This window comes from Agelaius tricolor, unplaced genomic scaffold, assembly GCF_023055355.1.
Source record: "Agelaius tricolor isolate 1412-34295 unplaced genomic scaffold, bAgeTri1.0.p SCAF_32, whole genome shotgun sequence".
Taxonomy (NCBI): Eukaryota; Metazoa; Chordata; class Aves; order Passeriformes; family Icteridae; genus Agelaius; species Agelaius tricolor.
Window position 1 is genome coordinate 4,336,069 of NW_027269292.1, and position 13,273 is coordinate 4,349,341.

General features: G+C 48.2%; 1 protein-coding gene across 3 annotated transcripts in view; it reads left to right on the plus strand.

Moving 5' to 3' along the window:
• The window catches only part of GNA13 (G protein subunit alpha 13), a 30,314-nt gene extending 24,477 nt beyond the window's left edge, over window positions 1-5,837 (plus strand). The window contains exons 4-5 of one of the 3 annotated variants that reach the window (XR_011683060.1): window positions 744-4,817; window positions 5,071-5,837. Coding sequence is in view for 1 of the 3 variants with exons in the window: in XM_071451313.1 (XP_071307414.1) it covers window positions 744-1,316 (573 nt within the window). In the remaining 2 variants the exon portion in view is untranslated. Of the gene's footprint in view, window positions 1-743 lie in introns of all 3 variants that reach the window. The other 2 variants (XR_011683061.1, XM_071451313.1) reach the window with 2 other exon arrangements.
• Window positions 5,838-13,273: the final 7,436 nt, after the last annotated feature.

A 13,273-nucleotide genomic window follows, 5' to 3' on the forward strand; every position in this document is an offset into this window, starting at 1 on the left:
AAAAAAATAGTCTCTTGAATGCCTCTTAAATTCTGGGGAGAGGTGGGCTGGAGAACTTCAGGATACAGCTCTCTGTGCCCCCCAGGCTGGAAAGAACTGAACTGGAGAGAGCTGTACCCAGATCTCAGTTTCTTCCCCTGTTCTACTCACTGCACAGTAAATTCTGGGCAAGGTCAGGCAGTGTGAGCTCACCAGTGTGCACTGATCCAGCAGGATGCAAAGATGCATGGCACAAACACAGGAAGTTAACTTAGGTTTTAGTTTTCAGGCATAATTGATTGCTTCAAAGTTACTTAGTGGAGCAGCTGGTTTGTTTCTGGAAGCAGTCATGCACTTTGCAGGAGAGCATGGGAGGAATGGAGAACCCACAGCTGGCATGGGATATCCATCCCATAGTTACTGGTTGGAGAAAGCTGGTTTAGAACCCATGGTAGAGTTGGCAGCCAGTGTTGTGGGAAGGGAGTGAAGGAAGCATGAAATCCAGAATGAGGGAAACTGGCAGGAGGAATTGCTGGCTCACCTCTGAAGTTGGTTATGAATCCTTTTCACATGCCAGAGGGAAAGCTGAAGTTCTTTGGGGTACATGTTCTACTTTAATACTGAGTGTGTTTCCTAGCATGGAAATCCACATCCATGTCTTTTTATTGCAAACCTTGTCCTGTTCCCTTGCAAGCTGCTCTCTCCACTGCTGTGTCCATACCCATCATCACACCCTAATCACAAAACTCTCCTTATTTTTCTAGGATTACCTTCCCTCCCAGCAAGACATCCTGCTGGCACGAAGGCCCACCAAAGGGATTCACGAGTACGACTTTGAAATCAAGAATGTCCCTTTCAAGATGGTGGACGTGGGCGGCCAGAGGTCGGAACGGAAGCGGTGGTTCGAGTGCTTTGACAGTGTCACATCAATTTTGTTCCTGGTGTCCTCCAGTGAGTTTGACCAAGTGCTGATGGAGGACAGGCAGACGAATCGCCTCACGGAGTCCCTGAACATTTTTGAAACGATAGTCAACAACCGGGTGTTCAGCAACGTCTCCATCATCCTCTTCTTGAACAAAACGGACTTGCTTGAGGAAAAAGTACAGAAAGTCAGCATCAAAGACTATTTCCCAGAATTTGAAGGGGATCCCCACTGCTTAACAGATGTCCAAAAATTCCTGGTGGATTGTTTTCGCACGAAACGCCGGGACCAGCAGCAGAAGCCCCTGTACCACCACTTCACCACTGCTATTAACACAGAGAACATCCGGCTAGTTTTCCGTGATGTTAAAGATACCATCCTGCACGACAACCTCAAGCAGCTGATGTTACAGTGATGTGCAAAAAGACTGCTTTACTTCAGTAACTCTTGTGTGTTGTTTTTTTAACTAGAAGTTTACAGCAGGAGTAGAGAAATCCAGATCCTGTCAGACTTCTTGATATGTGGCTGAAAGCTGCTGCTGAACACGTTATTGCCAATTTCTGCAGAAATTCAGGCTTAATCTCTTCCAGTGTAGCTTCAAGTTGACTCAAGTTGTAATTTCATAGCAGACCTATATGTAAGTTACCTGTAAGGTGGTAAATTTGACCTTTTACCAACATATGTATTATCCTAGAAAATCCAGAATTCCAAGTCAAAACGTCAATGAAATTGTTGCAATTATTAGACTGTGGCAGTAATTTAAGGTGGGGGGGAGAGAGAGAGAAACTTCTCACATCTGATTTCATTGTGAAGACTGTGATACCATAGCTGACTTATGATTTCTCAGGTCTGTTTTTGGTTAGAAATCCCATCAGATCCCTTGCTGGAATCATCTCTTTGCAGCCCATTCCTGGGTGTATTCCTGTTCCTGCTTAAGTATAAATCATGGCATTGGGATGGAATAGGAGATGCTTCAAAAATATGGAAAATCAGGAGTTTCAGACATATCTATCAGGAAGTGCTGAGTGCAGTGATGAGGGATTTGTGGTTGGCACAGTACACAGATTCTCTCCAGAGGTGTCCTGGAGCCATGGCAAAGCACAGAGCACTCTGATCAATCCTCTTGGCACTCTGGTGTGGGAAGGGGGGAGCAAGCCCAGCTTGTGTTTTTTACCTTCACTGAGCAGATGTTACCTGTGGGTCACCTGTTCTGGAAGCTCTTTAACTTAGCACTGCTTTATTTGAACTCCCTGCCTCCTTGCCAGGTGCCTCCTCTGAGTCAGGAGCATTTGCTGATGGAGAGAAGGACTTGCAAACCTAAGTGCCTCCTTGTGTTCTGTCCTCCTCTGGTATTTTCAGTGGCCTTATGAATTCCCAGCAGAGGCCTTGTGTAGCTGACACCATGCAGATGAATGTTTTCTTCTGAAAAAATTAAAGACCTTGTCCCAGCAAAATGTGCTTGAGCTGATGAGGTTCTTTCTGAGACTTTCCAGTTGGGTCTAAGCAATCCTAAGTGTACTTGAGCCAAATATGTTGCACAGCATCTTCCAGAGTGCTGCTTGTGACTATTTTACCCAAAGTCCTTTTGCAGTTTTGTTTCATTTCTTATGGGGAGTTGTTAGCGTTGCCATGTGATTAAAAGAAGAAATTATTATAATAATAATAATAATGAAAAATAGTGAAAATAAAGCAATCCTGATGTACCCCACAGCACACTGCAAAAAGAGAGTGAGATTGTGATACAAAAATCAGTGTCCCTACCAGGTTTCCCCCAGGCTGTAGTGGTGTGGGCAGCTCAGCTGCCACTCTGCCCCATGGAATTGGCCAATTCCTGTGGATCATGCTGGTGGCCAATCCTTGAATGCTTCCTTGTTCTCATCCCACGAGCCAGGGGTGGCGTGGTGGTGTCACTGCTGGGAGCAGTGGCCCTGCCAGGACATAGGAAAGCTGCCTGTCTCCTGAACTTAGCCTTTACTTACTGTGACTGTAAGTTTATTAACATCTCTGTACCTCGTTCTCCTGGCAGTAGAAGGGGAATAGTGTATTTTTATTTAGTTAGGTGCTTGGAAAGACCTCTATTTTTTTATATTATCCAGTGAATAGTCATAGGTTAGTCTGTGATTCTGGCCATCAGGCACTGTTTGGGGAGGAAAGAATTCTGAAAAGAGCTTGGGAGAAGTCACAGTGCAAAATCTAAACATAATCCTAAAGTCTGGATGCAGCACTGATGTCAGGAGGGTTAAAAGAATCTTGGATGGGGATATTTAATGTAGATTTTGCCTCTACTGGACACGGATTATTTCTGATTTGGTGTGTTCAGGTTATATGTGAGCAGTTCAGGAAGGAGAATGAAGCAGAGACCTCAGGAAAGGCTGGTGAGGCTCTTTCAAGGACAGAGCAACACACCTGTGATGGGAGCAGAAGTTCTCCTTGGGCTCTAAATGCTCCAAGAACAGACTCAAACCTCTGCTGGCCTCCAAGTCCAGTCTTGGAAAGCAGAAAATAAATTCCTGCCCTTGGTTGTCAACAGGAGGAGGAGTTGGGTTGGTTTTTGCTTTGCTGTCTGAACAATTGTCTTTTCAAAACAGAGACTTACATCTGATTAAAACAGTTGATTTCGAGAGGTCTGCAGTAGGTGCTTTGGAGGGTGTCAGACCAGATGATGGCAGAAAAGACTAAAGACTGGTAGTGGATGATAGGGTGAGTACCAGGGATTTGTCTGAACTAATTTATGTGAAGTATTGATGAATTTTTTGTCAATGGAACCTGTTAATTTACTGAAGATCCTCCAAATTGATGTCAGTCTGAGGATGCACCAGGGTCACCAAGGCACTGGGCACTTCTGACCTTGACTAAAGTGGGGGGAATTGCCCAGAACCACCACAAAAATCCCTGTTCTGAATCCTTCCAGAGCCTGTCCCTGTGAAGCCCAGGGCCTGTGAGAGAGCAAGGGGGACCCCAGTGCTGGGTCCCTTGTGGGCCCTGGTGGATAAAGCACTCCATGAATCTCAGGCAGAAATGAATTGTTTTCATGGAATAACTGAGTCCAATCACTCGGGTTCCCACTCCCAGTGCTGACAGGGGTGAGGGGATGCACCTGGATGTTCTGTTTACATGGTTCCTGTGTTACCCTACAGCCAAAAACCCCAAAGCAGCACCCTTGCCCATCTTCAGGCTCACTCTTCATGCCCTGCCTCATTGTTTCACACCTTGGGCTGTTGTATTTCCTGTTAGATTTGTTCCTACAAAGCATTTCTTTGTTGCAGGACATAAATCTGGTACAAGAGCTGAAGGGTTGATGCTCTGAGCAGGCTGAGTTTTGTCCTGAAACAACCAGAGTTGCAGTTTGCTGGTGAGAGTGAAGCTTCCTCGTGGAAACCAGTCTGTGGTACAAGGTTGGGATGTATTCCTAGTGAAGGTGGGAAAGCAGATAGAAAGTGAAATGTCCCAGAAAATCAAATTTCCCAAAATTCTTCAGTTCTCTTTGCTGGAGTGAGCTGTGTTCTAAAGATCACTGACCCTATGGAGATAAACCACTGTCCTGCACAAGCTGTACTTGAAGGTGAAATTGGTGTTTTAGCAACTGTTCCCTGCTGCAGAGTGTTCAGCTGAGATGATTGATACCTAAAAACTGTGGCTGTTCATCAGGGCTTTAAAAATGTTACTTTTTTAATATATATTGTATGTGGGAGCATAAGCCATCAGTTTGTGTGAAACTTCAGCTTTCTTCTAGAATAACTGCTCTTAAAAAAAAAGTCAAATTGATCTCAAAGGTGTTCATGGGGCTTGTTTGTGAGTAGCTTTAAATTCAGCATTATCCAGCAGATGATGGGTGGGTGGGTGGGTGTTCCTGGTGGATCTGAGCAGTCTCTCATGCCCATGCCCCAGAGCACCCTGGCAGTTCCTCCTGCAGAAGGTTCATTTTCATCATTTTCATTTTCCAGCCCTGCTCCTGTTCCACACTCTGGGGGTTCCTGGTGGATCTGAGCTGTTCCCATGCCCCAGAGCACCCTGGCAGTTCCTCCTGCAGACATTGCAGAAGGTTCATTCTCATCATTTTCATTTTCCAGCCCCACTCGTGTTCCACACTCTGGGGGTTCCTGGTGGATCTGAGCTGTCCCCATGCCCCAGGGCACCCCTGGCAGTTCCTCCTGCAGACATTGCAGAAGGTTCATTTTCATCATTTTCATTTTCCAGCCCCACTCCTGTCCCACACTCTGGGGGTTCCTGGTGGATCTGAGCTGTCCCCCATGCCCCAGAGCACCCCTGGCAGTTCCTCCTGCAGAAGGTTCATTTTTTATCATTTTCATTTTCCAGCCCCACTCCTGTTCCACACCCTGGGGAAGTCTCCTGCAAATGGTTCACCAGTTCACTTTACAGCTCTTGTCTCTCTGATGGTACCATTAATGTAGTTTTTAATTACACAGCATTGCAATACAGTGCCATTTTGCAATTTCTTTGCGTTGTACTTGAAAATAAGTTGAATTGCAGACTATTTAAAACTGCTTTCCTGCGCTTTCAGTAGCAGTGAGAGCTTACCTTATGTGAAGCCTTTATGTAAAAATATATTTTATAACAACCTCATAGATCTTTAACAAAACCAAGATTTGTATTAGCTTTGTATAAATGTTTGTGGCTTACAATTTTATATGTTTAACTTTTTATAAACTTTCCAGGGACTACTTTTTATTGTAAATTTTTTTTTTTCTCTCCTTGCTTTAGTTTGAGATTGGCAATAAATTATTTCTAAGGGAGGTCATAGAAGAAAAAGCATCACTTCTTTTTTATAAAACAGTTAAATCAATTCATAGTTTCAAGCCTCTTACACTTGCCTGTACATTGCTCTGTACATACTCCCCAAAAGTGTTGCCTTTCAGCTATTAATATTTGCCTTGTGTACAAAAGTACTGACGATGAATAAACATATACAGCCCCATGTTGGTGTGATGAAATCATTTTTTCTGTTTATTAATGAGCACAGGCAGCCAGCTGACTCTTTTTGTTGGTTGGCAGAGCCTGGCTGATTTGCTCCTGCAAACACATCTTGTGTTTCAAATAAAATATGTAACAGAGTCAAACAAACTCTGCTCAGGGCTTTGTCCCCAGCAGGGAGGCACCAGGAATTGCTGACTTGCACTTGACAGCCAGTTTTGTGCTCAATATTTAAAATATTGATGGCACTTGGGTGTGTTCTGCGACAAAGCTCTATGAATTATGGATCTTGATACAGCAGAGTTGATTTATTTATTTTTTTTTTAGCTCTTTTTGACTAAGCCAGCCTTTGCCTCCTGGAGAAGAGGCTCACTGGCTGCAGTATGAAGCAGGATTTTGCAGCAGAACATTGATTTCTCATCAGTTTTTATGTGCCTGAAATGCTTCATTTCCACAGGAGCCCTTGGGTTTGGCTGGCACACTCTGGCAAGAAATCCCCAGCAGTGCTGAGCCCAGGCCATCCCTGTTTGCAGAGCTGGAGCTCAGCACTGCTGACAGGCACCAGGAGTGCAGAATTCCTGGCTGAGCTGGGGCCTGGAGGCTCCCAGAGCCACCTCTGAGCACTGAAACCAGTTCCAAACCCACTGGATATCCTGGGACTCAGCTCTCTGTGGTTTCCAGGTCCTGCCTGTCCCTTTTTCACTCTGGAAAAGTCACACCAGCTGAATGCTGTGATGTTCCTCTGACTTTGAAATCCAGGTTTTTTTAAAGCCTTTTTTTTCCTTTTTGTTTTTTGCATCCTGTTTCCTGAGATGCCTCCTGAGGAGTAAAACCAAGCCCATCTAGAACTCAGCTTAACAAGTGACGTTTGTTGGGGTTTATAATGCAAATATCTCAGGTGTGATTGCATTGCCTTCACCTGGGCTGCTGGTGAAGCTTTTGGGGACTCAAGCCTGGAGCAAACTGCTCTAGTGGAAGGTGTCCCTGCCCATGGCAGGGGGCTGGAGCTGGGTGAGCTTTAAGGTCCCTTCTGACTCCAACCACTCCGTGATTACATGATAATTCTATTAAATAATTAATAACCTATTAATAACTAATCATTTCTTCTTAGGAATGGGTCAGTGATGTTGGACCATCCTGGGCTCTGGTCACCTCCCCACACTGAAGTGCTGGGAAGAGCAGAAGTGGAAAAGAAAGCACATTCCAGGATTTATTTCCAGGAGGAAATGAAGTTTCTTCACGTTTGCAACACTTTTGATTTACCAAAACACCTCGTTGCAGTCCTGAATGTAGGTTGGGTGTTCAAGCCTCTTCCTTCCTGTTAAAGTAACTCAGTGATTGCACAATAACTGACAGGAGGGATTAAAAATGCACTGGGGCTGTGCCCAAAGTGTCCCTGGCTGTCCCCTGGCAGCAGGAGCCGGGTTCAGAGCTGACCTTGGTCCCTTTCCTGGGGAGCAGAGGTGCCCATGGAGGGCAAAGTGCTGAGGAGCAGCTGCCAGGAGAGAGATCCCATGGGGAATCCAGCAGGAAATGGGGCAGGAATCTGCTCTGGGGCAGGAATCTGCTCTGTTTGGAAATGGGGCAGGAATCTTCTCTGGCACAGCCCCTGCTGGGTTTGCCCTCTAAAACAGGACAGGTGATGGCAGGAGGTGCTTCTGGCCCCTCCACCTGACTGTCCACTTGTCTTGACACCAGCTGAACTGTTCTCGGTGTGTGTGAAATGGGAATTACTTGATTAAATTGATAAGAAGGACCTTATCACTCTCTACATGCCCTGAAAGGTGCCTGTGCTCAGCTGGGGCTGGGCTCTGTCTCCAGCAGCACTGACACAACCAGAGCACACAGCCCCGAGCTGCACCAAGGGAAATCCAGGCTGGAGAGCAGGGAAAAGTGTTTGACACAAAGGGGGATAAAGTTCTGGAATGTTCTGCCCGGGGAGGTGGGGGAGTCCCCATCCCTGGGGGTGTTTAACAAAGCCTGGATGTGGCACTGGGGGCCAGGGTTTGGGTCAGGGGCTGGGGCTGGGCTGGACTCGATGGGCTTGGAGGTGTCTGACAACCTGGGGATTCTGGGAATTCTGGGATTCTGTGAATTCTGTGACTGTGGATTCTGTAAATTCTGTGGATTCTGTGAATCTGTGATTTCTGTGATTCTGTGATTCTGTAAATTCTGTGACTCTGTGACTTTTGTGAGTTCTGTGATTCTGTGATTCTGTCACCCACGTGGATAGAGTCCCACAAGTTTTGCAGTAGTGTTTCATTTGTGCCTAATTTCAGATGCTCTTGGATTGCCTTTCTCTGCTTTCTTTTCTGCACATGAGGAACAGGGCATTGCTGGAGTGCAGCTCCCACAAGCAGCGTTTTCCTGGGCTCTGGGTTCCTGCTCAGTGCCCTGCTCAGAGCAGCTCCTGCCATTGCCACGCTGCAGGCTGTGCAGGGCTCCATGGCAGAGCAGTGCTCAGCCTGGGCTCACAAACAGGCATCAGATGGCTCTAAAATAAGGAATCCAAACATCCCCAGTGAGAGCAGGGGAGAGCAGCCCCTGCCCTGAGCTGCTGCCTCTGCCCAGCTCTGGCTTTGGAGAATTCTGAGCACTGGATCTGACAAACCTGGGCTTGGGGCTCTGCTTGCAGCTGCACACAGTTCATATTGAAAGGCTGAGCAGTCCCAAGCTGTGAGCAGCAGGTTGTGTTTGCTGCTCCTGGGGCAGGGAGGGCTCCCAGGCCTGCAGGGGGAGGCAGGAAGATGTTTGTCAGCAGATCCAGGACCTGAATCAATCCCATTTCCCTGCCTGGATGGCTGGAAATGAAGTGACCCACCAAGATGACTCTTGTTGAAGATTGCAATGCAGGATGTTTTCCATTACCATCTGTATGGCAGATTACCTTTGTCAAGTGGGCAGTTTGCCTTTGAGTGACCACAATCACGCCTCCCTGGGGAGGAGACATCTGCTGATAACAGCTATTGAATGTCACTGCATGGCTGATAAGAGCTGCAGCATCCCAGTGTGAGATGCTCCGCCCAGAGGGAGGAGCCAAGCATTCCTACCTGGATATAATCCAGAGGTTTTGAGACACCAGCACAGCTTCTCCACAGGATTCCCCAGAGGAGCAGCAGCTGCCTCTCCTTCCACTGGATCTTCAGAGGAAGAATCCATCCTTCTCTACAGGCCCCCCTTGCTCCTGACCCACAGGGTGTCAGGCTGGGCTCTGACTCTGGCAGTGTTGTTCTAGTGTACTGCATTGTTTATTTTATCCTTTTGTTTTTTTCCTTTCCCTATTAAAGAACTGTTATTCCTGCTCCCATATTTTTGCCTGAGAGCCCCTTAATTTAAAATTCATAGCAATTTGGAGGGGTGGGGAGGGTTTACATTCTCCATTTCAGGGGAGGCTCCTGCCTTCCTTAGCAGACTCCTGTCTTTCCAAACCAAGACAATGCTGATCAGTGCAGAGTGGTTTTTATTAATTTAGGACTTGCAGAGCAGGAGGAAGCACGAGATCCTGTGCATCCAGCAGCACCCAAAGTGAGTTTTTCCCATTCCCAGTATTCATTAGTGGATCTTGCCTGTATAAAAGATGCTGATGCCCTTCCCAGGGTCCTGCCCATTGACAGGCAGCATCATGGAGCCCAAATCTGCTGATGTCCAAATCTCTGTCCTGCCCAGCACCAGGCCAGCTTTGGTGGCTCTTGGCCAGGCTGCAGGTGCTGTCCTGTCCTCTCTGTTGTCACCTGCAGCCTGGAACACAACCAACTTCTCTGACATGGCAAAAAGCCACCTCTATCAGATCCAGAGGGGGAAAAAGGGAGAAGGACATGGAATTTAACATCCCATTGCCCCAGGCAGCCTTTGTGCTGCTCAGGGGCTGAGTGACTGCTTCCAAGCTCACCATATTCCAGCCAGTGAAGTCTGGGGGGTGACAGAATAACTCACCTCCAGGGACTGACCCCCCAAACTGTCCCTGCAGTGCCACCACCACCCCACAGGAGCTTCGGCCCCTCTGTGCGCCCCCAGTCTGTGCCTGGTTGTTGTTTTCAGCTTTTCTTGGAAGAAAAGCCAGCATCTATCAGTGATACAGATCTTTCTTGGGTTGCCTAGGCAGAATATTTTGCATTTTTGCTGGATGAGCTGATTCTCTTTTATTGATCCAGAATCCAAGAGTGGCAGCAGCTGGGAATTGATGACTGGTTCCTGCTGTAGCCTCCATTTTCCCTGAAGAAAAGGGAAGCAAACGAAAGAACTTCAGTGAAATCAGCATTTCCAAAGTGTTACTAACACCAGGATTTGCAGGGGTACAAGTTGAGCAAGGCTTCAGCAGCACCAGCCTTCTTACATCATGTCTGGCATTTGCTGAAAAATTGTCTAAAATTAAGGGCAAAACTTCCTCTTTTGTCCTTGCAGACGACCCACACAGACTCTCCTACCCTTTCTCTCCCATGCCCACTTACGAAACTTGAGGAGAAGAGGGGATATTTCTCTCTTCTTTTATTTTATTTCTCTTTTTATTTATTTTATTTCTCATTTTATCCCCTGCTGTGCTCCACAAGCTGCCTGGGGAAGGAGCAGCAGCCTGAGGCCTCCCTGTTGATGGTGTTGCATCTTCTCCCCCAGCAGGAAACCCTTCTGCTGCTGCTCCTCTCACCTCTGCAGTGCTCAGGGTGAAATATTATTAAACACTTTTTTTTTTCCCTTGTGGCAAATCCTAAATCTTCCTCTCTTTTCCAGTGAAATTTGGCTCTCAGTGTGCTGGAGTGAAGCACTGGGGAGTCACCCCTGGTGTTCTCTGGGGGTGTCACTGGGCAAAGGGACATTTCTGCACGTGCAAAAGCAGCAGGTCTGTGGCTGCTGCTGTGGATTCTGTGATTCTGTGAATTCTCTGAGTTCTGTGATTCTGTGATTGAGTGAATCACAGCCTTGCTCAGCTGACTGACACCACTGCAAGGACTAATTGTGCTCTCCAGTCCCTGCAGGGAGCCTGAAAGAAAGATGGAAAAAAACCATTTACAAGGGCCTGGAGTGAAAGGACAAGGGGGAACTAAAGTGACAGAGAGCAGGGTTAGATGGGATGTCAGGAAGAAATCCTTCCCTGGGAGGGTGGGGAGGCCCTCAGGGTGCCCACCCTGGACCCCTGGCAGTGCCCAAGGCCAGGCTGGACAGGGCTGGGAGCAGCCTGGGACAGTGGAAGTGTCCCTGCCATGGCAGGGGTGGCACTGGATGAGCTTCAAGGTCCCTCCAACCCAAAGCATTCCACGATTTCTCCCTTTAAGAACATAGCCCCAGCTGGCTGAAGAGGAAGGTTTGATACATGGAGAGTATTTAGCCATTTATTATTCAAATGAATTGCCAGAGGGAGCTCCTCTCCTAAAGGCTGGAGGGTGAATTGTTGTTCTCCCCTCTGCACAGCAGCAGGGATGGGATAGGAGAGCACCTGGCAGCCCTGCAGCCTTCCTCTGGAGCCAGGCTTCCCACTCCTCCTCCCCCTAGCACGACCAACACATGGGATGATGCCAAGGGAAGAGGGCAGAGGAGGGAAACACAGCCTGGCACATCCCCTCCCTGCCAGGGGAGCCTGGGCTGGGGATCACATGGAGGAGACGTCCTGGGAGCTGGCAGCTTCAGGGGCAGCAGCAGGGAGAGAGAAGCACCTGCAGAGAGCCGTGCCCAGCCTGGAGAGGTGTCCCAGGCTGGTGGGAGGGGTCACTGCCGGGTGTGTCAGCACCTGGCTGCACTGCCAGGGGAGTGAGACCAGCTCCAGCCCACAGCTGTGTGCCCCACACCTCTGTGCCCCACACCTCTGTGCCCCACACCTCTGTGCCCCACTCTGTGCCCCACTCCTCTGTGCCCCACTCTGTGCCCAACACCTCTGTGCCCCACACCTCTGTGCCCCACTCTGTGCCCCACTCCTTTGTGTCCCATTCCTTTGTACCCTTCTCCTTTGTGCCCTGCATATTTTTTACCCACTTTGTGCCCTACTCCTTTGTGCCCCACTCATTTGTGTCCCACAGCTTTTTGACCCTCTCCTTTGTGCCCCACTTTGTGCCCAACTCCTTTCTGTCCCACAGCTTTGTGCCCCACAGATTTGTGCCCCATTTTCTACCCCACACCTTTATGCCCCACTTTGTGCCCTACTTTGTGCCCCTCTCCTTTGTGCCCCACTCATTTGTGCCCCACTTTGTGCCCAACTCCTTTGTGCCCCACTCATTTGTGCCCCACTTTGTGCCCAACTCCTTTGTGCCTCACTCATTTTTACCCCACTTTGTGCCCTTCTCCTTTGTGCCCCACTCATTTGTGTCCCACAGCTTTTTGCCCCTCTCCTTTGTGCCCCACTTTGTGCCCCACAGATTTGTGCCCCACTTTATGCCCCCCTTTTTTCCCCACTTTGTACCCCACACCTTTATGCCCCACTTTGTGCCCTACTTTGTGCCCCACTCCTTTGTGCCCCACACTTCTGTGCATCACTTTGTGCCCCTCTCCTTTGTGCCCAACTCCTTTGTGTCCCACAGATTTGTGCCCCCCTTTGTGCCCCACACCTTTGTTCCCCTCTCCTTTGTGCCCCAGCCCTGGCAGAGCAGGCTGCTGTGAGTGTGGGAGTGCAGGGGCTGGAGATCCTTGCAGGGAAGGTCCAGATTGGCTTCTTGCTGAGGGGGTTTCAGGGCTGGACTCTCCCATTTGTGGCAGGATTTCACCTGTCCCATCTCCTTTTTCACATCTGTAACACTCACAAACCTTTGTATTTAAACCTAAATTTAAACCTTTGCATTTAAACCCAAATTTAAACCTTTGCATTTAAACCTTTGCATTTAAACCTAAACTTAAACCTTTGCATTTAAACCTAAACCTTGCTCTTTCTTTGCATTGAAAGAGCTCCTCCTCCTTTGAACAGCTCCTGGCCGTGGTGGGGGACATAACCCCAGATATTTACAGTTCCTGTAAAGCAAAAGAACAACTGAAACATCTGAAATGAAACTAAAAACTGAACCTAATTCCCCATTTCCACGGCTCTTTGGATCTCACATTTCTTTAGCACAGGCTGATTTTTTCCTCCATCTTCTGCTCAGATGGGATTCCTGTTGATGGGACGTGAATGTCCCCCCATCCTTTTGTGCCAGGCAGTTTGGGAAGAGCTGCTCATGCAATGTTTGTGGGAAATACTTCAGAGCTGGATGTGTCAGTGGGAGAAACAGATCTTGGCTTGACTGACATGGCAAGATCATTGTCTGCAGCCAGCTCAGTTTGAAGTTCACACCAGGGCTTTGTGGAGGAGCTGGAGGGGCAGAGGGAGGACCAGGACCGATGCTGGTGGTTCTGTGCCATGATCTGAGCACAGGGTGGACCCCAGGAACATCAGAGCACTAAATGCAGCAGCTGTGCTTGCTCAGCAGGCCTAAGGGGAGGTGTGAAATTCAGCCTCAATCATCACATTAGCAACACCTCCTGAGA